The sequence below is a fragment of the Pseudorca crassidens genome, chromosome X (genome assembly GCF_039906515.1).
Source record: "Pseudorca crassidens isolate mPseCra1 chromosome X, mPseCra1.hap1, whole genome shotgun sequence".
Taxonomy (NCBI): domain Eukaryota; kingdom Metazoa; phylum Chordata; class Mammalia; order Artiodactyla; family Delphinidae; genus Pseudorca; species Pseudorca crassidens.
Window position 1 is genome coordinate 58,229,094 of NC_090317.1, and position 27,126 is coordinate 58,256,219.

Here is a 27,126-nt window from a genome sequence, read left to right on the forward strand (position 1 = left end):
AGGCTTTCTGAGGCATTCTGTTCTTTCAGTTGTAACATCCTGTTATTAGGCAGAGCCCTAATGTGTAGAGAGAAGAAATGGTCTATAATCCTGTGATCAAGTCTCAGTCTCCTAGTGAGACTGTGGCCTTGGGCTGTGACTTTCGCAAGTTCTTTTCTGCCTTTTTGCCCTCTTAGGTGAGACAGGAAGACTAGAGGGGACTAGAGTTGAGTATTTCTCTTTCCCCACATGAAAAACTAAAGGGGCTGGAGTTTTGTATCTCTATTTCCTCGCATCAATGTCTACAGGGTACTGGAGTTTACTGTATCCATTCCCCCAAGTCAGGCTGTGGTGAAAGTAAATAGTTTAAGCTCTGGTAAAGTAGTTTCCTTTGAGAATGGGCCTCTGTTAAGGAGGACAGAACATTCTGGACATATTTTGAAATGGTTATTTTTTCTCTCCTCTTCTAGAAGCATGAGGACAACTTTCTCAAGTCTTCATCCTGAGAACTTCATAGGGTTCTGGAGGTAAAACTCATGAAACTGTAGGGACCCCCTAAGTGTGGGCCCCCAGGAGTCTTTATCTCTCAAGCAAGATTCACTCTGAATCTTCAGAAATAACTCAATTACTCTTTAAATACTTCTACCAGGCTCTAGCTCTGGCTTCTGCTCCCTATAATCTGTGATTCTCTGTATCTGCCAATCTATCCAGTTTGGGGGTTAACTGTACCCCATGTACTCAATCTCTGATGGATTTAAAAGAGCTATTGATTTTCAGACTGTCCACTTTTTTCTTGTTGTGAGGACAAGAATGACAACTTATAAGCTCTTTACATGTCAGACCAGAAACAAGAAGTCCTCTAGGTTTCCCCTCTTTATGACATAAGTCTATCTTAATCAGTTGGTTTTGATTTATAATATTTACAACTTTTCTGACATTCATTTTATTTGTCTTTGCTTAACATTACATTTTTTATGAGACATTTCACCCTTTAGATTATAATCTCCTTAAAGGATGAAACCATAACTTATTTTATATGCTTAATGACTGATGAATTTCATTAAGATTTAGGACATCATGTTAAAATATCTCAGAATTCCTCTGTTGCCTTAATTCTAGTGGGGGGATGAAAGTCTCAGAGAAAGGAATAATGGAATTCTTCTCCCAGATTTTCTGTCTGTAAGGAAAGTAAGATTTTAGCTAAGCAAGATATATAAGGCCTGTTTTCCTACAGAAAGATTTCTGAGTCTTTGAAGCTCCTAAAGACATTAGCTAAACCTGAATTTGTATAATTCAGCTGTAGTTTGACTACTGAGTAATAAGTACTTACTATATGCAAGTCACTGCTAACAGTTTTTCCTTAATTATTTTTAGCCTTCTCAATAACCTTAATGCCTAGGTGTACTTTTATTCCTATTTTTCAGTTGTGGAAACTGAGACTTGGAAAAGTTATCTGACTTCTCCAGAGCCAGACAGTGATACAGAATTCAAAAGATGTGGAATTCAAACCCAAGTTTATGTGACTATAGCCAGAATTCTTAACTACTCTCTTACATAGCCTCCTGTGTACCTCTACTCTGCTATACGGCCACTCAATATATCTCTGTTCTAAAAACCTCACCCTTTCAAATGAATTCCTCTTTATCTACCTTCCTAACTTCAAATTGTTAAATCTTATCGAAGAGAAATAAACCATCCCTCGTATTGCAAGTTGTTCAGTGGGTCTTGGGTGGTATTTTTCTTACACACCAAATTTGGTAAGTACAGTATACATACTATTGGCCAGCAGCTGGTTCTGCTGCAGTGGATTGAGGGTAGGAGCTCCTCCAAGGCCTGACTGGCCAGCCAGGGCTGCATGAGCAATTCCATGTTGGGGTCCAGGAGCAGCAAGAGGAGACTGCATCTTATCCTTATCCCAGGAAGAGTCACTTCCACCTGAAAAACATTCATATAAACAGATTGCAAGTTAACAACTTTCCATGAGAAGGATTTTTAAACTCCCTTTTTAGAGTTGTAATTATTAATATTACTATATAGAAAATTATTATTAAACATAAGTGACTCATTTTTTATGATGGTTTCAAAAACTTTCAATAGCCTTGGATTTAAGCTGACTCTGGGAAAACTAAACAGCTTTCACTAATAATATAGGCTCACTTGCCTTACAGGTAGTCTAAAAAATCTGGAAGCATAATGAATAACTTTTGAAAGCATTTATATTTTGAAGGCCTTTAACTGAACACTACTGCCTCTCCTTCCAACCCTCTAACATATGTGTGCTATATCTTAATGAAAAGCAGTTGCTATTCACTCAAAAAGAACACATTCATAAGAGCATGATGACATGCAAAAATATGTGGTAAGATACAAAATGATCAGTTATTTTGTTTTCAGATCCAGCCCTCAAAAAGTTATCTCTTCATACACAGCAGGCTTTTATACAAAATAAGAGGGATAAAACATAAAACCACAGCTCTTAATTTGAAATTGTGCTTTACTTTGATCATCCATGCTAGAGAGTGAAGTAAAGTATGCATAAATGCAGACTACTATACTATATCATCATAATAATCTACAGTGGCATAGCTATTTCATCTGGCACTTAGCATACTGTGGGGCAGAACCATTGCTTAAAAGCATATAGGAAACAGCCACAAAATTATTTCCAGGGCATCTTTTTAAGAAGAATACTTTAAACAGAGGGGTAGGGGTTGAATTCCAATCACTGCAGTAGCACACAGTCTTGCTTTAGAAAACAAAATGGTTGTGTGGGCAGCCCCATCTATTCACTTGATGTATTTCATTAATTCAGAGATCAGTGATTCTGTTCTTATTCCCATGCTGGAATTGTGACATTAGCATCTCCACATGGCTGACTCTATCCCATCTGATTGCCAAAACATTGACCCTGTTTTGTAGAGAGATTTAGGCCTGGGGATCTTGGGCATTCTGTAAAATATGTGCACTTACTGGCTTAAGAAAAAAGTAGAAAGAAATCAAGGTGCTCATATTCCTAACATTCAACATTGTAAATTTTTTCACTTCTTTGAGTTCCCTCCTAGGCTTTGTTCATATAAATACTCATTTATACATTATAAACATCTCTGCCATGTTGCTTCAGGTATCAGATTTACAAAGTGTAATGGCTACATAGCAGTCTACTGAGTTAATGTACTATAATTTATTAAACATTGGATTATACGTTTGTTTCAAATTTGTCACTATTATAAATTTACTGTAATAAAAACATTCATTTGAATATTTCCTTAGACTCAATCAATTCCCTAGAGTGTGATTTCTGGGTCAAAGAGGTTGAATGTTTTTATTTATAAAATAGAGTATTTACTTAGTTTATACTATTGCTTTCAAGTATCACATTTGCAAAATCAGTTTTTAGAGTTGTAGACTTTTTAGGGAAATATTTTCAAGGCAAAGTGGTGTTCTCCCTGAGGATTTAAAATTTATTTAAGCAAACTGCTAGAATCTCTGGGAGGTTTTTATTTGTTTGTTTGCTTTGGTTTTTTAACCTTTTTACCCATTCATCTGCTCTTATCCCACTTCTGGGAATCAATCCCCTCTGCTGGACACTTTCAAGTTGTCTTGTGGCCAAAGTCAATTTCTAATCCAAAAGCGGGAGACTTGGCCAATTTCCAATTAGACAAGTTTCAGACAAGGAAACACTAGATTCTCCATCAACATATATAAAGGCCGAGGAGTACTTGGTCATACTTATAAAAACAAAGTTTTTCCAATCAAACAGGGAAGAAATAAGTAGCTAATTGTTCAGTTTCTGCTTTAAGCCATTCAGTTAACATGCATGGAAGCTCAAAGATAGGCAAATTAGTTGAATTGATAGATTGGCTTAATGGACCAGAAATCATTCCCTTGATCATGTTGAGGTTTGGTGTGTTTATTGAAAACATGCAACACTCTTTTTTTTTTTTAACATCTTTATTGGGGTATAATTGCCTTACAATGGTGTGTTAGTTTCTGCTTTATAACAAAGTGAATCAGTCATACATAAACATATGTTCCCATATGTCTTCCCTCTTGTGTCTCCCTCCCTCCCACACTCCCTATCCCACCCCTCCAGGCTGTCACAAAGCACCAAGCCAATATCCCTGTGCCATGCGGCTGCTTCCCACTAGCTATCTACCTTACTACGTTTGTTAGTGTGTATATGTCTATGACTCTCTCTCGCCCTGTCACAGCTCACGCTTCCCCCTCCCCATAACCTCAAGACTGTTCTCTAGGAGGTCTGCATCTTTATTCCTGCCTTACCCCTAGGTTCTTCATGACATTTTTTTCCCTTAAATTCCATATATATGTGTTAGCATACGGTATTTGTCTTTTTCTTTCTGACTTACTTCACTCTGTATGACAGACTCTAGGTCTATCCACCTCATTACAAATAGCTCAATTTCGTTTCTTTTTATGGCTGAGTAATATTCCATTGTATATATGTGCCACATCTTCTTTATCCATTCACCCGATGATGGGCACTTAGGTTGTTTCCATCTCTGGGCTAATGTAAATAGAGCTGCAATGAACATTTTGGTACATGACTCTTTTTGAATTTCGGTTTTCTCAGGGTATATGCCCAGTAGTGGGATTGCTGGGTCATATGGTAGTTCTATTTGTAGTTTTTTTCAGGAACCTCCATACTGTTCTCCATAGTGGCTGAACCAATTCACATTCCCACCAGCAGTGCAAGAGTGTTCCCTTTTCTCCACATCCTCTCCAGCATTTATTGTTTCTAGATTTTTTGATGATGGCCATTCTGACTAGTGTGAGATGATATCTCATTGTAGTTTTGATTTGCATTTCTCTAATGATTAATGATGTTGAGCATTCTTTCATGTGTTTGTTGGCAGTCTGTATATCTTCTTTGGAGAAATGTCTATTTAGGTTTTCTGCCCATTTTTGGATTGGGTTGTTTGCTTTTTTGTTATTGAGATGCATGAGCTGCTTGTAAATTTTGGAGATTAATCCTTTGTCAGTTGCTTAATTTGAAAATATTTTCTCCCATTCTGAGGGTTGTCTTTTGGTCTTGTTTACGGTTTCCTTTGTTGTGCAAAAGCTTTGAAGTTTCATTAGGTCCCATTTGTTTATTTTTGTTTTTATTTCCATTATTCTAGGAGGTGGGTCAGAAAGGATCTTGCTGTGATTTATGTCATGGAGTGTTCTGCCTATGTTTTCCTCTAAGAGTTTGATAGTTTCTGGCCTTACATTTAGGTCTTTAATCCATTTTGAGCTTATTTTTGTGTATGGTGTTAGGGAGTGATCTAATCTCATACTTTTACATGTACTTGTCCAGTTTTCCCAGCACCACTTATTGAAGAGGCTGTCCTTTCTCCACTGTACATTCCTGCCACCTTTATCAAAGATAAGGTGTCCATATGTGCGTGGGTTTATCTCTGGGCTTTCTATGCTGTTCCATTGATCTATATTTCTGTTTTTGTGCCAGTACCATACTGTCTTGATAACTGTAGCTTTGTAGTATAGTCTGAAGTCAGGGAGCCTGATTCCTCCAGTTCCTTTTTGCGTTCTCAAGATTGCTTTGGCTCTTCAGGGTCTTTTGTGTTTCTATACAATTTGCAAAAGTTTTTGTTCTAGTTCTGTGAAAAATGCCAGTGGTAGTTTTATAGGGATTGCATTGAATCTATAGATTGCTTTGGGTAGTAGAGTCATTTTCACAATGTTGATTCTTCCAATCCAAGAACATAGTATATGTCTCCATCTATTTGTATCATCTTTAATTTCTTTCATCAGTGTCTTATAATTTTCTGATTACAGGTCTTTTGTCTCCTTAGGTAGCTTTATTCCTATCTATTTATTCTTTTTGTTGCAATGTTAAATGAGAGTGTTTTCTTGATTTCACTTTCAGATTTTTCATCATTACTATGTAGGAATGCCAGAGATTTCTGTGCATTAATTTTGTATCCTGCCACTTTACCAAATTCATTGATTAGCTCTAGTAGTTTTCTGGTAGCATCTTTAGGATTCTCTATGTATAGGATCATGTCATCTGCAAACAGTGACAGCTTTACTTCTTCTTTTCCGATTTGGATTCCTTTTATTTTATTTTCTTCTCTGATTGCTGTGGCTAAAACTTCCAAAACTATGTTGAATAAGAGTGGTGAGAGTGGGCAACCTTGTCTTGTTCCTGATCTTAGTGGAAATGCTTTCAGTTTTTCACCATTGAGGATGATGTTTGCTGTGGGCTTGTCATATATGGCCTTTATTATGTTGAGGAAAGTTCCCTCTATACCTAATTTCTGCAGGGTTTTTATCATAAATGGGTGTTGAATTTTGTCAAAAGCTTTCTCTGCATCTATTGAGATGATCATATGGTTTTTCTCCTTCAATTTTTTAATATGGTTTATCACATTGATAGATTTGTATATATTGAAGAATCCTTGCATTCCTGGAATAAACCCCACTTGATCATGGTGTATGATCCTTTTAATGTGCTGTTGGGTTCTGTTTGCTAGTATTTTGTTGAGGATTTTTGCATCTATGTTCATCAGTGATATTGGCCTGTAGTTTTCTTTCTTTGTGACATCCTTGTCTGGTTTTGGTATCAAGGTGATGGTGACCTCATAGAAGGAGTTTGGGAGTGTTCCTCCCTCTGCTATATTTTGGAAGAGTTTGAGAAGGATAGGTGTTAGCTCTTCTCTAAATGTTTGATAGAATTCGCCTGTGAAGCCATCTGGTCCTGGGCTTTTCTTTGTTGGAAGATTTTTAATCACAGTTTCAATTTCACTGCTTGTGATTTGTCTACTCATATTTTCTATTTCTTCCTGATTCAGTCTTGGCAGGTTGTGCATTTCTAAGAATTTGTCCATTTCTTCCAGATTGTCCATTTTATTGGCATAGAGTTGCTTGTAGTAATCTCTCATGATCTTTTTTATTTCTGCAGTGTCAGTTGTTACCTCTCCTTTTTCATTTCTAATTCTATTGATTTGAGTCTTCTCCCTTTTTTTCTTGATGAGTCTGGCTAGTGGTTTATCTATTTTGTTTATCTTCTCAAAGAACCAGCTTTTAGTTTTATTGATCTTTGCTATTGTTTCCTTCATTTCTTTTTCATTTATTTCTGATCTGATTTTTATGATTTCTTTCCTTCTGCTAGCTTTGGGGTTTTTTTGTTCTTCTTTCTCTAATTGCTTGAGGTGCAAGGTTAGGTTGTTTATTCTAGATGTTTCCTGCTTCTTAAGGTGGGCTTGTATTGCTATAAACTTCCCCCTTAGAACTGCTTTTGCTGCATCCCACAGGTTTTGGGTCGTTGTGTCTCCATTGTCATTTGTTTCTAGGTATTTTTTGATTTCCTCTTTGATTTCTTCAGTGATCACTTCATTATTAAGTAGTGTATTGTTTAGCCTCCATGTGTTTGTATTTTTTACAGATCTTTTCCTGTAATTGATATCTAGTCTCATGGCGTTGTGGTCGGAAAAGATACTTGATACAATTTCAATTTTCTTAAATTTACCAAGGCTTGATTTGTGACCCAAGATATGATCTATCCTGCAGAATGTTCCATGAGCACTTGAGAAAAATGTGTATTCTGTTGTTTTTGGATGGAGTGTCCTATAAATATCAATTAAGTCCATCTTGTTTAATGTATCATTTAAAGCTTGTTTTTCCTTATTTATTTTCATTTTGGATGATCTGTCCATGGGTGAAAGTGGTGTGTTTAAGTCCCCTACTATGAATGTGTTACTGTCGATTTCCCCTTTTATGGCTGTTAGTATTTGCCTTATGTATTGAGGTGCTCCTATATCATGCAACACTCTTATGATTACACCAGTTGTTCTCTCTTTTCATCCAGATGTTTGCTGTTGTTTAGTCACTGCCTAAGAGCAGGGAGGTATTTTATGGTTGGTGCATTGACATAATTTAGCATTCACAAATTTGAAATTCCAATTAAAATCAATATGATGTTGTTATGCTGTAATGAAAAAGAATGGCGGAGGGGGATGAGGAGAGTATCTTAATAAATGATGAAAGTAACCACATTGCAACACTGAGAATTCTTTATAGTAACATTGGGCCCATAAACATGATTAATACCAGAAAATGCAAAATTTTGGAAGATCAATTGCTGAGCAACAACAGAAACACTTCATCATTTTAGCACTATGTCTAAGATATGAATTATCTCACCATTACAGAACTGTAATTTGTAAAATGATGAGCAACACATTGACAAAGATACATTTAGAAGACACTAAATTATACCATTGATATTAACATGGTATTGCACCATCACAGCAGCAACAGCATGAAACAATACTAGAGCAGAGATTATGTCAATATTTATTTTATAAATTGAAAATCCTTTAGTCAATTTTCAATAACAAATGGTACATTAGATATTGTCTAATATTTTATATATTACATATTCCAAATAACTTGAATATAAATGATTTTTAAACTGCATTAAAGGATTCCAGGTGTTTTTTTGTCTGCTTTTATGAGAACTTTAGACGAACTTTTTCCAACAATTCTCATCTTTTTAACTACTGGGTTAAAAATGATACAAGGAAGCTGGTTACCAGCTGTGCCCATCTTCACTAAGTATAAATACATGAAATTATCCTGCATTCTTAAGGCAACTATATATGAAGTGAGTGACAAAGGAGTATGGGACATCCTTGATATTTGCATAGGAAGCTCTGGACACATTTTTGTCTTTTGACCTAAACTACTTACCATTTTAAAGTCTATACAAATTGACTTATGACTCAGTATGGAGGCTTTGGAAGACCCAAACTTTACATTTCCCTATGCCCTTGTGCCAATCTGTAATAACATCTACTGCACTTAAAGCTGCACTTAAAGCTAAAAAATTGTTTTTACCAATGTAATCTAGAGTCAACCTTTTTCTACCACTATGTGAAGGGCACATCCTGAGCTCCCTTATACCATGTGAGGACACAGCAAATATATGGTTGTCTGTGAACCAAGAAGTGGGTCCTCACCAGATACTAAATCAACCATCATCTTGATCTTGGTCTTCCAGCTTCCAGAACTGTGAGAAATAAATTCCCTATTGTTTATAAGCCACCCATCTATGGAATTTCTGTTATAGCAGACCAAATGGACTAAGACACCATGGAGTGTGTAGATTAAACAACAAAAATTAATTTTCTCACAGTTCTGGAGGCTAGAAGTCCAAGATCAAGGTGTCAACAGATTTGGTTTCTTCCAAGGCCTCTCTTCTTGGGTTGCAGAGAAAACAATTCTATTTACTAGTGCATGAAAAAGAATAATATGGCTAGAAGTAAATTTGACCAAGGAAATGGAAGACCTATACACTGAAAACTATAATACACTGATGAAAGAAATTGAAGAAGACACAAATAAATGGAAAGATATTCTGTGCTTATGGATTGGAAGAATTCATACTGTTAAAATATCAATATTACTCAAAGCAATTTACAGATGCAATGCATTCCCTCTCAAAATCAATGACTTTTTTCACAGAAATAGAACAAAAAGATCCTAAAATTTCTATGGATACAAAAAAGACCCTGAATAGCTGAAGCAATCTTGAGAAAGAAGAACAAAGTTGGGGGCATCATGCTCCCTGATTTCAAACTATATTACAAAGCTACAATAATCAAAAAATATGGTATTGGCATAAAAGCAGACACATAGATGAATGGAACAGAATCAAGAGTGTAGAAATAATCCCATGCACATGGTCAATTAATGTATGACAAAAGAGGTATGAATACACAATGGGGAAAGGACAGTCTCTTCAATAAATAGTGCTGAGAAAACTGGACAGCCATATTCAAAAGAATAAAACTAGACTACCATCTTACAGTTTACACACAAATTAACTCAAGATGGATTAAAGACATGAATATGAGACCTGAAACCATAAAACTTCTAGGAGGAAACATAGGCAGTAACACTTTGACATTTGTCTTGGAAATGATTATTTGGATCTGACCCCAAAAGCAAAGGCAACAAAAGCAAAAATAAACAAGTGGAACTTTATCAAACTAAAAAGCTTCTGCACAGCAAACAAAACATCAAAAAATGAAAAAGCAACCTACTGAATGGAAAAAAATTGCAAATCATATATAAGTATTTAATATCCAAAAATACAAAGAACTCATAAAACTCAACCTCAAAGAAACAAAAAACTGGATTAAGAAATGGCCAGAGGACATGAATAGACATTTTTCCAAAGAAGATATACAGATGACCAATAGGCACATGAAAAGATGCTCAACTTCACTGTTTATCAGGGAAATGCAAATCACAACCACAATGAGATATCACCTCAAACCTGTCAGAAAAGCTGTTCTTAAAAAGACATCAAATAACAAATGTTGGCAAGGATGTAGAGAAAAGGCAACTGTCATGTCCTGTTGGTAGGAATGTAAATTGGTCCAGCCAGTATGGATAACAGTATGGATGTTCCTCAAAAAATTAAAAATAGAACTACCATATGATTCAGCAATTCCTCTTCTGGGTATTTATCTGAAGAGAACAAAATTTCTTTTGAAATTTTGAAAAGATAATTTGAAAAGATAATTTGAAAAGATATATGTGCCTCTTTGTTCATTGCAGCATTATTTACAATAGCCAAGATATGGAAACAATCTTAGTGTCCATTGATAGATTAATGGACAAAGAAGATTGGTATACAAATACAATGGAAGATTAGACAGAAAAAAGAATGAAGTCTTGCCATCTGTGACAACATGGATGGATCTAGATGGTATTATGTCATGCAGAAGGAGATAAATACCATATAATTTCACTTATATATGGAATCTAAAAGGCAACAACAACAGCAAAAAAAAAAAACGAACAACAAAATAAAACAAAGCAAAAGTCATATATACAGAGAACATATTGGTGGTTGCCAGACAGGATGGGGGGTGGGCGGGGCAGGCAAAATGGACAAAGGGGTTCAAGATGTACAAATTTCCAGTTATAAAATAAATTAGTCATGAGGATGTGATGTACAGCATGGTGACTACAGTTAATAATATTTTATGGCATATTTGAAAGTTGTTAAGAGAGTAAAAGTTCTCATCACAAAGAAATAAATTTTTTAACTTTGAATAGTGATGGATGGTAACTAGACTTATTGTGGTGATCATTTAGCAGTGTATACAAATCATTATGCTGTACACCTGAAACTAATATAATGTTACACATCAATTATTCCTCAATTTTAAAAAAGTGGCAATATATGAATGGAAAGCTAGGAGTATGTGTGCAGATCTGCTACAATCTACATACTTTGTTATTATGCTTTTATTTGGTTTTCTTATATGCATTCACAAAAGTGAACATTTTGCAACTTTCTAGATTGGTCCAGATAGGTAATGTAAAATATGCACTGTCTCTGGAGTTTCAACTGATATTTATAGAAAATAGATAACAAGTATCCATTCAAAAATGTTGAAGAGGTCTCTAAACAAGCTTGTCTTCTATTTGATTTGAAATGTTGCCTATAGGAACAACCACATCCTAAGGCTATAGGCTAGGAGTTTCAAGTTTCCTCAGAGGTAAAAATGGCAGTTTGTTGATGGATCTCTAGGGCTACACTCTCCAATATAGTAGCCAGTCTTCACATGTGGTTGTTTAAATTTTAATTTTAATATGGTAAAATGGAATAAGATTAAAAATTCAGCTCCTCAGTTGCACTAAACACGTTTCAAGTGTTCAAAAGCTACATATGGCTAGAGACTACCATATTGGGAGGTACAGATATTGATCATTTCCTTCACTGTAGAAAGTTATATTAGATAGTGTTGTTCTAGAGTATAAGGAATCAGCAGTTTGTTTGTGTAAAACAACTTAATACACAGAGGTATCTACAGCATCTTCAGTATCCAATTTATCCAATATTCATATCCAATACTAAATTGACCCTTATTCAATGAAAAAAATCTAGTCTCTTTACTCTCTATATCTGGTAGTTGCATAATTTAATTGTTTTAACTGGAACGTTTTGAGTTCCCAATATGTGTCAGGTGCCATTCGCAGGCACTGAGAAAACAGAGATAACAGAGCCCTTGTCCTCAAAGATCTCTATTTAATAAGTATCGTTGACATCTCTCTATCGCTTCAATCCCTGCTAAAGTGACTGAGTCTCTGGAATTGACCTTGCATTTGTTTCATTTCCATTCCCACTGCCACCACCTTCATTTGGACCCTCGCTACTCTATCACTTATCTCGAGTCTCTTAACTGACTTTCCTACTTGAAGATCCTTTTGGATCTTCTTCTCCAAGTGACCCTTGTCACTGCTGCCAAAATAAGCTATCAAAAACCAAAATAAAGAAGGTGGAGTTTCAGGAAGGATAATTAGAAAAGTAGAGGGAAAACAGCAGAGCAGTATCCGGAAAGCAAGAAAGGAATACCTTGGTTCCATGACCACCAAGTTTACATACAATGAACACTAGTACAGAAGAGTGAGTATGGACAGGCATGCTCTATAGCTGTTGTATCAATGTATCAGCATCACTCTAATTAGGAAAATAAAACAACTTTACATTTTTATCATTATCATCATCACCACCCTAAAGGATATGAAGTCAAGCCCAAAAGTTTATATCTGGAATTAATGGAAAATTATTGCTTAAAAGTATATTTAATAATTAAAAATTAAGTAGTCATTTCAGGCTTACCCAAATAAATTGCCCCTGATTCATACATCATTCTAAGAATTAGGCTGACATGTTTCAGTAAGTAAATGTAAAACTCAAGCAAAGTCCCAGTACATTTGTTTCTAAATTAAAATGCTACAAGATGTATATATTCCCTGTGTGCCACTTTAGAGCACGGTAGCTAAAACCTGAACATCACATTATTGAGTTTCAAAGATTAATTCAGATATATAGGGAATTAGGTCACATGTAATGAAGTCACAGTGCTCACCTGTACGACCCGCTGAGTGTGATGACAGGGTCGCAGAAACTCTTGCAAACTGTTAGTCTGTATAACTTGAAAAAGACTCTGGTTAAAAGGAATTTTGCTGAAGACAGGAAGAAAATGGGGTTTTGTCTGCTATTATTTTTTAATTCTAAATGATAAACTTATCTTAATTATTGATACTCTCCTGTGAACCCCACAGATTTTTAAGTTGTCCTTGTATTTATCTGGTATAACTTTGTGTTTCTTGGAACAAATTTAAAAATCCTTCAATTTCATATAAACTGTGTGTTGTGGCTAGTACAGAACATTTTTGTATGTGACGTGACAATATTTTTGAAATTTGGATTCATTTCTTGCTACTGTAAGTAGTAAAAGTTGAAAGATTCTCCAAAACATACAATTTCAAACCATTGACAGTACATTCTTATCTGAATTTGAGTTTTCTCTGTCACCCTTAACAGCATGAGGTCTGTCTAAATGACAGCCATATTATCATCACTTTGCAATAAATAATCATATAATACCAGTATCTATCTTTTCCCTTTTTCTGTCATATTTCTGAAATACTGAATATCTACTGCTGAGAAAAATGCTAAGAATTTATTATAAAGATATAAGTCCTGGAATTCATAAATTGTGACATATTCTTTTGTGAAATATATTTTAAACTGGAGGTCCCTAAAGTGAGGTATGCATACCCTAGGGAATACAAAAGATGAAGATAAAGCAAGATGTTCAATTTTTTTCTTCTACTTTAACTGAAAAGGAAGTACAACATTATGTTTTGCTAATATTTAAGATATGGATCATCACTGATGCCCTCACCAGTCAAGTGCTAGAGGTATCTCAAAGGAAAAGTGGGAGTTTGAAGCAGAGTAAGTGGTTGACGATTGGCATCTCCGGTGTTACACTTACTCTTACCTCATTGTGATGTGATCTACGTATGCCCAATTGAGTGAATTAATGGGCTACCTTAGTTATTTTTAACTAAACTATGTCTTACTTAATGGACAACACAAGCACAGATTGAAGATAATGGAAGCACAGGAGAAGAACAATAGAATAGCAGAGCTGATAAATTTCCTTTTGGTAGGAAATTTTTGTCACCTTCATTATGAGGTAAAATATTGTCAGGGTCATCAGATAGGACATATTAGTTGTATTGTTCTTATTGCTATTAATAATATATTTTAAAGTTTTTATATCACTGAAAAATAAAATGCTTTAGTTGAAATCTTGTTTCTTAATCTTAGTCTAAACATTTAATTTCTACCTTGTGTACATATGTTAGTACATGTATAAAGCTTATAATACAACTTATGCATACTAAAAGAACATGCTCATTATTTATCTGATGGGGTACATGAACAAAAGTTTTCAGAAAGCTGTCTTAATTTGAAAAAACTTAAAAAAGGGAGCACAAACTTAAATTTCTTTTCAAAATCTATCAGAAATCCTCTCAAAATATGTATTCACAATGTTCAATTTTTACAACCCTCATTTTTCATTTTATTACACACTAGAGCTATGACCTACAAACCTGCCATTTACACTGCCGTTTACTGTTTCTATTACACTGTTAACTTAACCAAATAAACCATACTTTTAAAGCTAATGAGTTAGACCTAAAAAAGCAAAAGACAAGACTGGCTACATGGAATGAGGCAGATGAATTCACCTTTTCTAGTTTTTAACCCCCCTTCAAATATGATATACATAATTATCATATGTATACATATGAGTGGCATGTATAATACATGTATATTAATATTATCCCTACAAGTAATTCTACTTTCCTGCAGAGTAATCCTTACCAGTAACAAAAATTATTTGGGGGAACCATAAAGTAGTCTCTACATAATAGAATTAATTTTGCCCAGGAAACTGAAGTGAAGTTGTTATGATCTTTTGGAGCAGACGAGGAGAGTTAATTATTACTCATACAGTAATTTTGCTTGTGGGGATTTTTATGCCTTGGAGTGGTGAGGTTAGAATGATCTTACTTGACTGGCAGTTGTCAACTGGTAAAGGTCTAAGAAAAATAGTGGCAGATAGAAACAGTTGCAAAAAAGAGAAGGAAGGACTATATCCTCCCAAAACTAGAATAGCATAGTAGAAAGAGCATCAGACAGACCAAGGGTTGAATCTAGCCTCCTCCAATTAATAGCTATGGTTTTTGATATCTAATATAGAGACAATATTATCTACCCACTTTATGGTTGTTGTAAGGATTAAATGAGATAGAACATGTATAACAGCACACTATCTGGACATAATAAGCATGAAATAAGTGTGAGCAATTATAATTTAAATTATTTTAGAATATAAAAGAGAAAGTAAAATGTTTTTAGTTATTAATATCATTAAGTTGTCTATAGGGTAAATATCTTTTTAACAATACTACCAATATGAGGAAGAGCACCAGGGACCCCAAAGATTAAGAGAATAATCCACAAAGGTAAAATTTCATTATTTTTGTGGGTAGTGCATTTATATGCATGGCCATATGCATTTTAACATATTGTCCTTAAAATGATCTGTAAAATCAGGTATGTTATAGCACTGAAAATCAAAAACTCCAGATATGACTTACTTAGCTACTTCCAACAACATATCAAGTGGTTCAGCAGATGTAATTACCACCAAGCCTTGCAAAGGATTTGAAATGTGCCCATTAATTCAGCAATTCCCAATCTGTCCATCAGTCAGCCATACTTAAAATATATGCCTTTCACAAGGTAGGTAAAGGAATCTATTGATAATTATACAATAAAATACCTTTGAATATTTAAATGTATACTCCAAACTTTTTCTTAAAAAACGTCCTATTAGCAAAATCAGACTTTTTCTCAGAAGCAGATTCAAAAAGAGATACTGAAAATAGTGGGCATTTCAGAAAGTTATTCACAAAACAGCTTAGCGTGTTGAGGTTGAGTGAGATCTAAACAAGTACATATATTCTGGTCTTGGGAAAGCAGAAGGAGATTGTTTTTTCTTTCTGTACAGAGGAGACTGAGTTTGGATGGCAGACAGTGGGTATTAATACTAGGATTTCCTGAAAGAAGAACCATAAGAAAGAGCAACATATTTAAAAAGAGGAAATAAGCACTAAAATGAGACTGTTGGTAGAAAAAAAAATAGATTATAACCTTTTAAAATTGTTTTATTGTCACTCTAAAATGAATGCAAAATATAATAAAAGATAACAGAGAAAGTAAGCAGGCAAACAATGTAAAAGTACAAGATCCAGGGGAAAGGAGAATTTCACCAGGAAAAAAAAAATCATTTTACTTAAAGACAAAATCTACACTAGAGAAACAAGATAACAGATATAGGGCTTTTAGCTAAAAAACAAAATTCACGGAAAGCTATAAAACTTGGCAAAATGGAATAAATTGAAATACAAGGCAGAGCCTAGGATAACAATACAAAGGGAAAAACATATATTTTGTTAAGTAGAGACATTAGAGTGAATATTAAAAAATCTATTTTAGATGGAAAAAAAGAGATGATAGAAGAACATGGCTTTTTAAAAGGGAAAAGGAAAAGAAAGGAGAAGAAAATGGAGTAGGAGAAAGGAAATGAATAATTACAGAATCAAAGTAACAATAACAATACATAACAATTATGGGTTTTATAAGAAATGTTTATTAGGTCTAGGTTTTTAATGCCTATGGATATATGTAATGAATCTTTCACACTTATTATGAGGGGACTTGTGAATTACTGCTGATGGTATCAAAAAAAGTTCATAAACGAACTTTATAACTATGTTAGAAATTAAAACTACAATTAATAGTTATGAGGCACTACTTAGAAAAACATAGCAATACATATCTCATATCTGTGGGAATCACATTTATTGAACACTTACTGTGTGCCAGAAAATATTCATCTAGTCCTCAGAACAACCCTATAGAGTAGTACTATAATCAGTCATATTTTATAGAGAAAACTTGGGCTCAAAAAGATTTAGTATTTTCCCAAGCTTACATAGTCAGTAAGGAATTGAACCAAAACGGGCTCCAGAATGCACACACTAAACTACTATCATCAACCGTTGTTTATACAAGTCATATTGATATAAATACTTTTTTTTTTTTTTTTTTTTTTTTTTTTTTTTTTTTTGCGGTGCGCGGGTCTCTCACTGTTGTGGCCTCTCCCGTTGTGGAGCACAGACTCCGGACACACAGGCTCAGCAGACATGGCTCACGGGCACAGCCGCTCCGCGGCATGTGGGATCTTCCCGGACCGGGACACGAACCTGTGTCCCCTGCATCGGCAGGTGGACTCTCAACCACTGTGCCACCAGGGAAGCCCTATAAATACTTTTAATTGAAGTATTGTTTGTGCATATGCACCCTGTTTCATATGCACCTCCTGAAACTTGGGAGGGGGAGGAATAAATTGGGAGCTTGGGATTAACATATACACACTACTATGTATAAAACCGATAACCAACAACGACCTATGATATTGCACTGGGAACTCTACTCAGTATTCTGTAATAACCTATATGGGAAAATAATCTGAAAAAGAATGAATATATGTATATGTATAACTGAATCACTACGCTGTACACCTGAAACTAACACAAAAATGTAAATCAACTGTACTCCAATAAAATTTTTTAAAAATAAAAAGGCTTACTAGACTAGGCCAAGATCTGTAGTGAGCAGACCCATGAGTGGTGAAGTGGGAAGGCCTTTAAAGAAAACTTCTTGGGACTTCCCTGGTGGCACAGTGGTTAAGAATCCACCTGCCAATGCAGGGGACAGAGGTTTGATCCCCAGTCCGGGAAGATCCCACATGTCGTGGAGCAACAAAGCCCATGTGCCACAACTACTGAGCCTGTGCCCTAGAGCCTGTGAGCCACAACTACTGAGCCCACGTGCCATAACTACAGAAGCCTGCATGCCTAGAGCCCATGCTCCACAACAAGAGAAGACACCACAATGAGAAGCCCGTGCACCACAAAGAAGAGGAGCCCCACTCGCCACAACTAGAGAAAGCCCACATGCAGAAATGAAGACCCAATGCAGCCATAAATAAATAAATTTATAAATTTATTTTAAAAAAAAGAAAACCTCTCAATCACAAGCAGGCAGGAAAGCTTTTGTATTCAGGTCCCTCTTTTAAAAACAAGTCTTGAAAATCATAAATCATATGGTCTAACTCTGGGTAGTGTTTTCTCTGTCTTTTGAAAATGTGGGTGAGGCTGCAAAGCATCAAGAGGAAAAAGGCCAGCTGGATGCATGAAGAGAAAAGAAGAGTGGAAAAATAATGGCATTTCTTTGAAGACAATCCCTGAAAAGAGGATAGAACATATAAGGCTTAGTGTCACAACTAAAAAGAATAACTGAAGTGGAAAAGGCAGCATTACTGCATCCAATATGATTGTTAACACTCGTTTAATTTTTAGAAAAAGCCATGGGTTTAAAATAATGAAAATATACCTTATTCGAAATACAATAAAAATGCTGTAACTATAGAAAACTTTCTAGTTGTTTTTCTTAATTTTATTTTATATATTTATATAGCAGGTTATTATTATTTACTATTTTATACAAATTAGTGTATATATGTCAATCCCAATCTCCCAATTCATCCCACCACCACCAACACCACCCCCCCCAACTTCCCCACTTGGGGTCCATAGGTTTGTTCTCTACATCTGTGTCTCTATTTCTGCCTTGTAAAACGGTTCATCTGTAACATTTTTCTAGATTCCATATATATGCTTTAATATACGATATTTGTTCTTCTTTCTGACTTACTTCATTCTGTACGACAGTATCTAGATCCATCCACGTCTCTACAAATGATCCAATTTTGCTACATTTTATGGCTGAGTAATATTCCATTATATATATATGTACCACATCTTCATTATCCATTCATCTGGCAATGGGCATTTAGGTTGCTTCCATGACTTGGCTATTGTAAACAGAGCTGCCATGAACATTGGAGTACATGTTTCTTTTTGAATTATGGTTTTCTCAGGGTATATGACCAATAGCGGGATTGCTGGGTCATATGGTAGTTCTATTTTAAGATTTTTAAGGAACCTCCATACTGTTCTGCATAGTAGCTGTACCAGTTTACATTCCCACCAATAGTGCAAGAGGGTTCCCTTTTCTCCACAACCTCTCCAGCATTTGTTGTTTTGTAGATTTTCTGATTATGCCCAAAATAATCACATTCTAACCAGTGTGAGGTGATACCTCATTGTAATTTTGATTTGCCTTTCCCTAATAATTAGTGAGGTTGAGCAGCTTTCTAAGTGCCTCTTGGCCACCTGTATGTCTTCTTTGGAGAGATGTCTATTTAGGTCTTTTACCCATTTTTTAATTGGGTTTTTTTTATCATATTGAGCTGCATGAGCTGTTTATATATTTTGGAGATTAATCCTTTGTCTGTTGACTCATTTCTAAATATTTTCTCCTATTCTGAGAGTTGCTTTTCATCTTGTTTATATTTTCCTTTGCTGTGAAAAAGCTTTTAAGTTTCATTAGGTCCCATTTGTTTATTTTCGTTTTTATTTCCATTACTCTAGGAGGTGGATCAAAAAAGATCTTGCTGTGATTTATGGCAAAGAGTGTTCTTCCTATGTTTTCCTCTAAGAGTTTTAGAGTGTCCACTCTTTCATTTAGGTCTTTAATCCATTTTGACTTTATCTTTGTGTATGGTGTTAAGGAGTGTTCTTATTTCATTCTTTTACATATAGCTGTCCAGTTTTCCCAGCACCTCTTATTGAAGAGACTGTCTTTTATCCATTGTATATATGCACCTCCTTTGTCATAGATTAGTCGACCATAGGTCTGTGGGTTTATCTCTGGGTTTATATCCTGTTCCATTGATCTATATTTCTGTTTTTGTGCCAGCACCATATTGTCTTGATTACTGTAGCTTTGTAGTATACTCTGAAGTCAGGGAGTCTGATTCCTGCAGTTCCATTTTTTACCGACAAGATTGCTTTGGCTATTCAGGGTCTTTTGTGTCTCCATACAAATTTTAAGATTTTTCGTTCTAGTTCTGTAAAAAATACTATTGGTAATTGAAAGGGATTGCATTGAATCAGTAGATTTCTTTGGGTTGTCTGTCATTTTCACAATATTGATTCTTCCAATCCAGGAACATGGGATATCTCTCCATCTATTTGTGTCATCTTTCATTTCTTTCATCAGTGTCTTATAGTTTTCTGAGTACAGGTGTTTTACCTTCTTAGGAAGGTTTATTCCTAGGTATTTTATTCTTTTGTTGGGATGGTAAATGGGATTGTTTCCTTAATTTCTCTTTCTGATCATTCGTTGTTAGTGTATAGGAATGCAAGAGATTTCTGTGCATTAATTTTGTGTCTTGCAACTTTACCAAATTCATTGATTAGCTCTAGCAGTTTTCTAGTGGCATCTTTAGGATTATCTATGTATGGTATCATGTCATCTGCAAAGAGTGACAGTTCTACTTCTTCTTTTCCAATTGGTATTCCTTTTATTTCTTTTTCTTCTCTGATTGCCATGGCTAGGACTTCCAAAATTATGTTGAATAATAGTGGTGAGAGTGGACATCCTTGTCTTCTTCCTGATCTTAGAGGAAATGCTTTCAGTTTTTCACCATTGAGAATGATGTTTGCTGTGGGTTTGTCATATATGGCCTTCATTATGCTGAGGTAGGTTCCCTCTATGACCACTTTCAGGAATGTTTTTATCATAAATGGGTGTTGAATTTTGTCAAAAGCTTTTTCTGCATCTATTGAGATGATCATATGGTTTTTATTATTCTCTTTGTTAATATGGTGTATTACATTGATTGTTTTGTGAATATTGAAGAATCCTTGCATCCCTGGGACAAATCCCACTTGATCATGGTGTATGATTTAATGTGCTGTTGGATTCTGTTTTCTATTATTTTGTTGAAGACTTTTGCATCTGTATTCATTAGTGATATTGGTCTGTAATTTTCTTTATTTGTAGTATCTTTGTCTGGTTTTGGAATCAGGGTGATGGTGGCCTCGTAGAATGAGTTTGGGAGTGTTCCTTCCTCTGCAATTTTTTGGAAGAGTTTGAGAAGAACAGGTGTTAGCTCTTCTCCAAATGTTTTATAGAAGTCACCTGTGAAGCCACCTGGTCCTGGACGTTTGTTTGTTAGAAGACATTTAATCAGAGTTTCAATTTCATTACTTGTGATTGGTCTGTTCATATTGTCTATTTCTTCATGGTTCAGTCTTGGAAGGTTATACCTTTCTAAGAATTTGTCCATTTCTTCCAGGTTGTCTATTTAATTGGCATATATTTGCTTGTAATAGTCTCTTATGATCATTTGTATTTCTGTAGTGTCAGGTGTAACTTCTTTTTCATTTCTAATTTTATTGATTTGAGTCCTCTCCCTCTTTTTCTTGATGAGTCTGGCTAAATGTTTAACAATTTTGTTTATCATCTCAAAGAACCAGCTTTTAGTTTTATTGATCTTTGTTATTGTTTTCTTTGTTTCTATTTCATTTATTTCTGCTCTGATCTTTATGATTTCTTTCCCTCTACTAACTTTGGATTTTGTTTGTTCATTTTTCTCTAGTTCCTTTAGGTGTAAGGTTAGATTGTTTATTTGAGATTTTTCTTGTTTCTTGAGGTAAGATTGTATTGCTATAAACTTCTCTCTTAGAACTGCTTTTGTTGTATCCCATAAGTTTTGAATCATCGTACTTTCATTTTCATTTTTCTCTAGGTATTTTTTGCTTTCCTCTTTGATTTCTTCAGTGATCTCTTGGTTATTTAGTAATGTACTGTTTAGCCTCCATGTGTTTGTGTATTTTACATTTTTTCCCTGTAAGTTATTTCTAATCTCATAGTGTTGTGTTCAGAAAAGATGCTTGATATGATTTCAATTTTCCTAAATTTACCGAGGCTTGGTTTGTGACACAAGATCTGTTCTTTCCTGGAGAATGTTCTATGTGTGCTTGAGAAGAAAGTGTAATCTGCTGTTTTCAGATGGAATGTCCTATAAAAATCAATTAAATCTATCTGGTCTATTGTGTCAATTAAAGCTTGTGTTTCCTTATTTATTTTAATTTTGGATGATCTGTCCATTGTTGTAAGTGAAGTGTTAAAGTCCCCCACTATTATTGTGTTACTGTCGTTTTCCTCTTTTATAGCTGTTAGCATTTGCCTTATGTATTGAGGTGCTTCTATGTTGGGTGCATATATATTTATAATTGTTATATCTTCTTCTTGGATTGATCCCTTGATCACTGTGCAGTGTCCTTTTTTGTCTCTTGTAATAGTCTTTACTTCAAAGTCTATTTTGTCTGATATGAGTTTGCTACTCCAGCTTTCTTTTGATTTCCATTTGCATGGAATATCTTTTTCCATCCCCTCACTTTCAGTCTGTATGTGTCCTTAGGTCTGAAGTGGGTCTCTTGTAGACAGCATATATACAGGTGTTGTTTCTGTATCCATTCAGCCCGTCTGTCTTTTGGTTGGAGCATTTAATCCATCTACATTTAAGGTAATTATCAATATGTATGTTCCTATGACCATTTTCTTAATTGTTTTGGGTTTGTTTTTGTAGGTCCTTTTCTTCTCTTGTGTTTCCCACTTAGAGAAATTCCTTTAGCATTTGTTGTACAGCTGGTTTGTGGTGCTGAATTCTCTTCACTTTTGCTTGTCTGTAAAGCTTTTGATTTCTCTGTCGAATTTGAATGAGGTCCTTGCCGGGTAGAGTAATCTTGGTTGTAGCTTCCTCCCTTTCATCACTTTAAATATATCATGCCACTCCCTTGTGGCTTGTAAAGTTTCTGCAGAGAAATCAGCTGTTAACTATGGGAGTTCCCCTGTATGTTATTTGTCATTTTCACTTGTTGCTTTTAAAAATTTTTCTTTGTCTTTAATTTTTGTCAATTTGATTACTGTCTTGGTGTGTTTCTCCTTGGGTTTATCCTTCCTGGGACTCTCTGCACTTCCTGGACTTGGGTGGCTATTTCCTTTCCCATGTTTGGGAAATTTTTGACTATAATATCTTCAAATATTTTCTCAGATCCTTTCTCTCTCTCTTCTCCTTCTGGGACCCCTATAATGTGAACTTTGGTGCATTTAATGTTGTCCCAGAGGTCTCTTAGGATGTCTTCATTTCTTTTCATTCTTTTTTCTTTATTATGTTCTACAGCAGTGAATTCCACCCTTTTGTCTTCCAGGTTACTTATCCTTTCTTCTGCCTTAATTATTCTGCTTTTGTTTCCTCCTAGTGCATTTTTCATTTCAGTTATTGTATTGTTCATCTCTGTTTGTTTGTTCTTCAATTCTTCTAGGTGTTTGTCCTTTAACTCTTCTAGGTCTTTGTTAAAAATTTCTTGCATCTTCTCGATCTTTGCCTACATTCTTTTTCTGGGGTCCTGGATCAACTTCGCTATCATTATTCTGAGTTTTTTTTTCTGGAAGGTTGCCTATCTCTACCTAATTTAGTTGTTTTTCTTGGGTTTTATCTTGTTTCTTCATCTGGTGCATAGTCCTCTGCCTTTTCATTTTTGCCTATCTTTCTGTGAATGTGATTTTCATTCCACAAGCCTCAGGGTTGTATTTTTTCTTGATTCTTCTGTCTGCCCTGTGGTGGATGAGGCTATCTAAGAGACTTGTGCAAGCTTCCTGATGGGAGGGACTGGTGGTGGGTAGAACTGGTTGTTGCTTTGGTGGGAAGAGCTCAGTAAAACGTTAATCTGCTTGTCTGCTGATGGGTGAGGCTGAGTTCACCCCTTGTTGGTTGTTTGGACTGAGGTGACCCAGCACTGGAGGCTACTGGCTCTTTGGTGTGGCTAATGGCAGACTCTGGGAAGGCTCATGTGAAGGAGTTCTTCCCCGAACTTCTGCTGCCAGTGTCATTGTCCCTGTGGTGAGCCTCAACTTCCCCCTGCCTCTGCAGAAGACCCTCCAACACTAGCAGGTAGGTCTGGTTCAGTCTCCTATGGGGTCACTGCTCCTTTCCCTGGGTCCCAATGCATACACTACTTTGTGTGTGCCCTCCAAGAGTGGAGTCTCTGTTTCCCCCTGTCCTGTCGAAGTCCTGCAATCAAATCCCACTAGCTTTCACATCTGATTCTCTGGGAATTCCTCCTCCGTTTGCTGGACCCCAAGTTGGGAAGCCTGACTTGGGGCTCAGAACCTTCACTCCAGTGGGTGGAGTTCTGTGGTATAATTTTTCTCCAGTTTGTAAGTCACCCACCCAGCAGTTATGGGATTTGATTTTATTGTGATTGCACCCCTCCTACCATCTCATTGTGGCTTCTCCTTTGTCTTTGGATGTGGGGTATCTTTTTCAGTGAGTTACCTTGTCTTCCTGTCAATGCTTGTTCAGCAGTTATTTGTTATTCTGGTGTTCTTGCAAGAAAGAGTGAGCTCATGTCTTCTACTCCGCCATATTGAATCAAACTCCAGTTTTTTTTGTTTTTTTTTTTAACCTCAAATCCCAAACTCTATTTAACCAACAGGAATTATTTTTCAAGTAGTGCATTAGACAGACGTTAGAAATAAGACTCTATGTTTTCTTGATGGAAAAAGAGAGCACATGCTTTTAGTAGCTGCATTCTTTTGATATTATATGCTAACCATGTCATAAAGAAACAAGTTCAAGAAATTCATATCAAGCATGACAGAATGAATCAGACACACATACAGATTTATGAGTTTGAAACACATGGTCTCAACACCCTGTGAACTGAGTCCTAGATAAAGAAATATCCTGTTTTAAAACCAAGGGAAATGAGTCATTATAGATTAAATCAGTAAAATAAATTTACTGGCTATAAAGCCACTACATTTTTTAAAGAAAATAATGAGTGTAGTTAAGATATACATTACATTTTCAAGTGATCAAGGAGAAGCACTACTGATTTGCTCTACAAATGGCCATTCACTGTACCATAGGCAGGATAGCAAGAAAAATATCTGATAGTTTGTTCTGATTCCAGGTTGTTCCTTTGAATACATTTTTCAAAGAAAGAAATAAACCATTGCATAAAAATCCTTAATATGTTAATAGTTCAGCTGTAATTTTTTACTACACATACACATACACACATGTGTAACAGGCAGATGCTTCAAAAATATGATTATATATTTTGCACTAATGGCTGGATGATCATTAGTTAACTCGAACAAGTTTTAGTTATTCAGGAGCAGTGCAATAATTAGAAAAGTTTTAGAATATTTTACTTATGCTTCAGTGTTCATTTTCAAAATTCAGCAAGATTTGGAAGAGTGAAATTAGTCTCAAAATAAAAATAATACAATTTAGTATGCTTGGAACTCTTCAATTAAAAATTGAGTATTTTACAATCATTATATTCTTTGACTTTATCTCTTCATATATATATATATATGATATGCTCAGAAAAGACAGAGTAGAATTTAAACAAATGGGTCTATTTTGCCTAAATATGTATTTTATCTCTTGTGAATTACTAATAGACCACAGATTTTTTCACATACAAGCCCTGATTCAGTTGCATAATGTAATTTAGTAAGAGATTCTCTATTTATTGTTCACAGGCTACTAAATCTCAATACCTAACCACCATTAAGCTCAGACTCATTCCTGTAAGGATTAAAGGTTAAATATGCAGGGCACACCACACAGGTTCAGCTCATTAGGGCTGGCAATGCAGCAAAGGTAACAAAGACTTATAGCCAAAGAATGTCTGGTGCTTTTGGCCAGTTTACAGACTTTCGTTTCCAAGGCTGAGAATCTGGTGTGATGAATACATTTGGAAAAAAACAATACATCACCTATGCCTGGCACTGAAAACAAAGTCTGTATGTTAAAGTTTAAAACTAACTTTTTGAAGTTTTATAAAATAATAGTAGCTTCAAACTTATTGACATTATAAAACTATAGGCATCTTAAAACTTTGAATTTGTCTACAATTGTTTTTTGTGTTGTTTTCAAGAGTAGTAATATATGTTTTTCCCAGGTTGTAGAACAGAAAACAGCAGATAGGATCTCTAAATAAAGAGTGGGATGAGCTCTTGATAGATCTGTTGGTGGGGGAAGGGACAATTCAGCCTTGCACATTTACACAAATTTCCTTAAACTTCCCAACCTAACACAGCAGAATACGAAGTAGCCTTGGAAAATGGGTTTCAAATTAAGGAGTCACAAGAGCAAGTTTTTTAAAAAGGTTAGAAATTATTATTTCCAAAGCTTGATTAACAACTCAATTCATATCTGTTTACTTCATGCAGTCTAGATTGTTCAGACACATTTTATAAAGTAAGCTTGCAAAATTTAAATTACTGTAGAAACTCAGATGAGAAGGAACATTTCTGGGGTGTAACTTGATGGAGGATGATGTAAGATTGTTGCCCAGGAGTAGACTAAGAAGAGAAAAGGACATGGAGATATGGAAGGTGGGATGCCAAGGGAGCAGGTAACTCCATATATTTGCCCTTAATTCCCCTTCTCTGTCACTGACCAAAGGGATCTAATTTGAAGTCATTCAGTTGAATTCAGCATCTAGTATGCAGGTGACAAAGATGAAAGAGATAACTTCTCCTTAAGCAGGGCAGAAAAGTTCAAAGATAAATTCACTAGCTCTTGTACATATGTCTTTGACTTGATAATAAAATACATTAAGGTGGTCTATTTTACTATTTTACATTTTATTTTAAAGGTTGCCCTTATTCATTTATTTCTCCTATTACACCTATGTAATAATGTCTATAGATCATATGTATCTGAAAGTCAAATTTATAAAACGTACTTGATATGTAATTACTGCTGCAAATCAACACATTTTTTGATCAAATGAAGTTAGTTAGATTTCTGCTACTGATATTTTGTAAATGATATGAAAATGAATTCTTATTGTCTTATTTTTACCAAATAAAAAATTTAAATGTTTTCAAACATTGCTGTCTCACTAATATGTTTTCTTTTTGATGTTACATTTGTTTTCCAATTTTGAAGCATATTTTCAGTTTGGCAATAGACACAATAAATATTTCACATTCTGTTATTTGATTGGAAAGAAAAATAAATAATATTTTGTCTTTGAATACAGAATGTGTGTACCTTGTTTCAAATGAAAATAAGCCACTTATTATCATAAAACAGCATGGCCTGAAAGGATTTCATGGCTACAGTGCTCAGTGGGAATATAACATCTAAAAATGTATTAATCTTCTGAAATGTGAACAGTTGCACCTTTGTATTTTCTCCTTAAAATACGGGTTACATTTTTCCATGTACCACCTTA

The 27,126-nt window shown here is 35.1% G+C and overlaps 1 protein-coding gene across 1 annotated transcript in view; it reads right to left on the reverse strand.

Moving 5' to 3' along the window:
- DACH2 (dachshund family transcription factor 2) overlaps nt 1–27,126 on the reverse strand; it is a 617,297-nt gene that overhangs the window by 150,778 nt on the left and 439,393 nt on the right. The window contains exon 5 of the mRNA XM_067722703.1: nt 1,756–1,914. Within this exon, the coding sequence (XP_067578804.1) occupies nt 1,756–1,914 (159 nt within the window). The remainder of the gene's footprint in view (nt 1–1,755; nt 1,915–27,126) is intronic.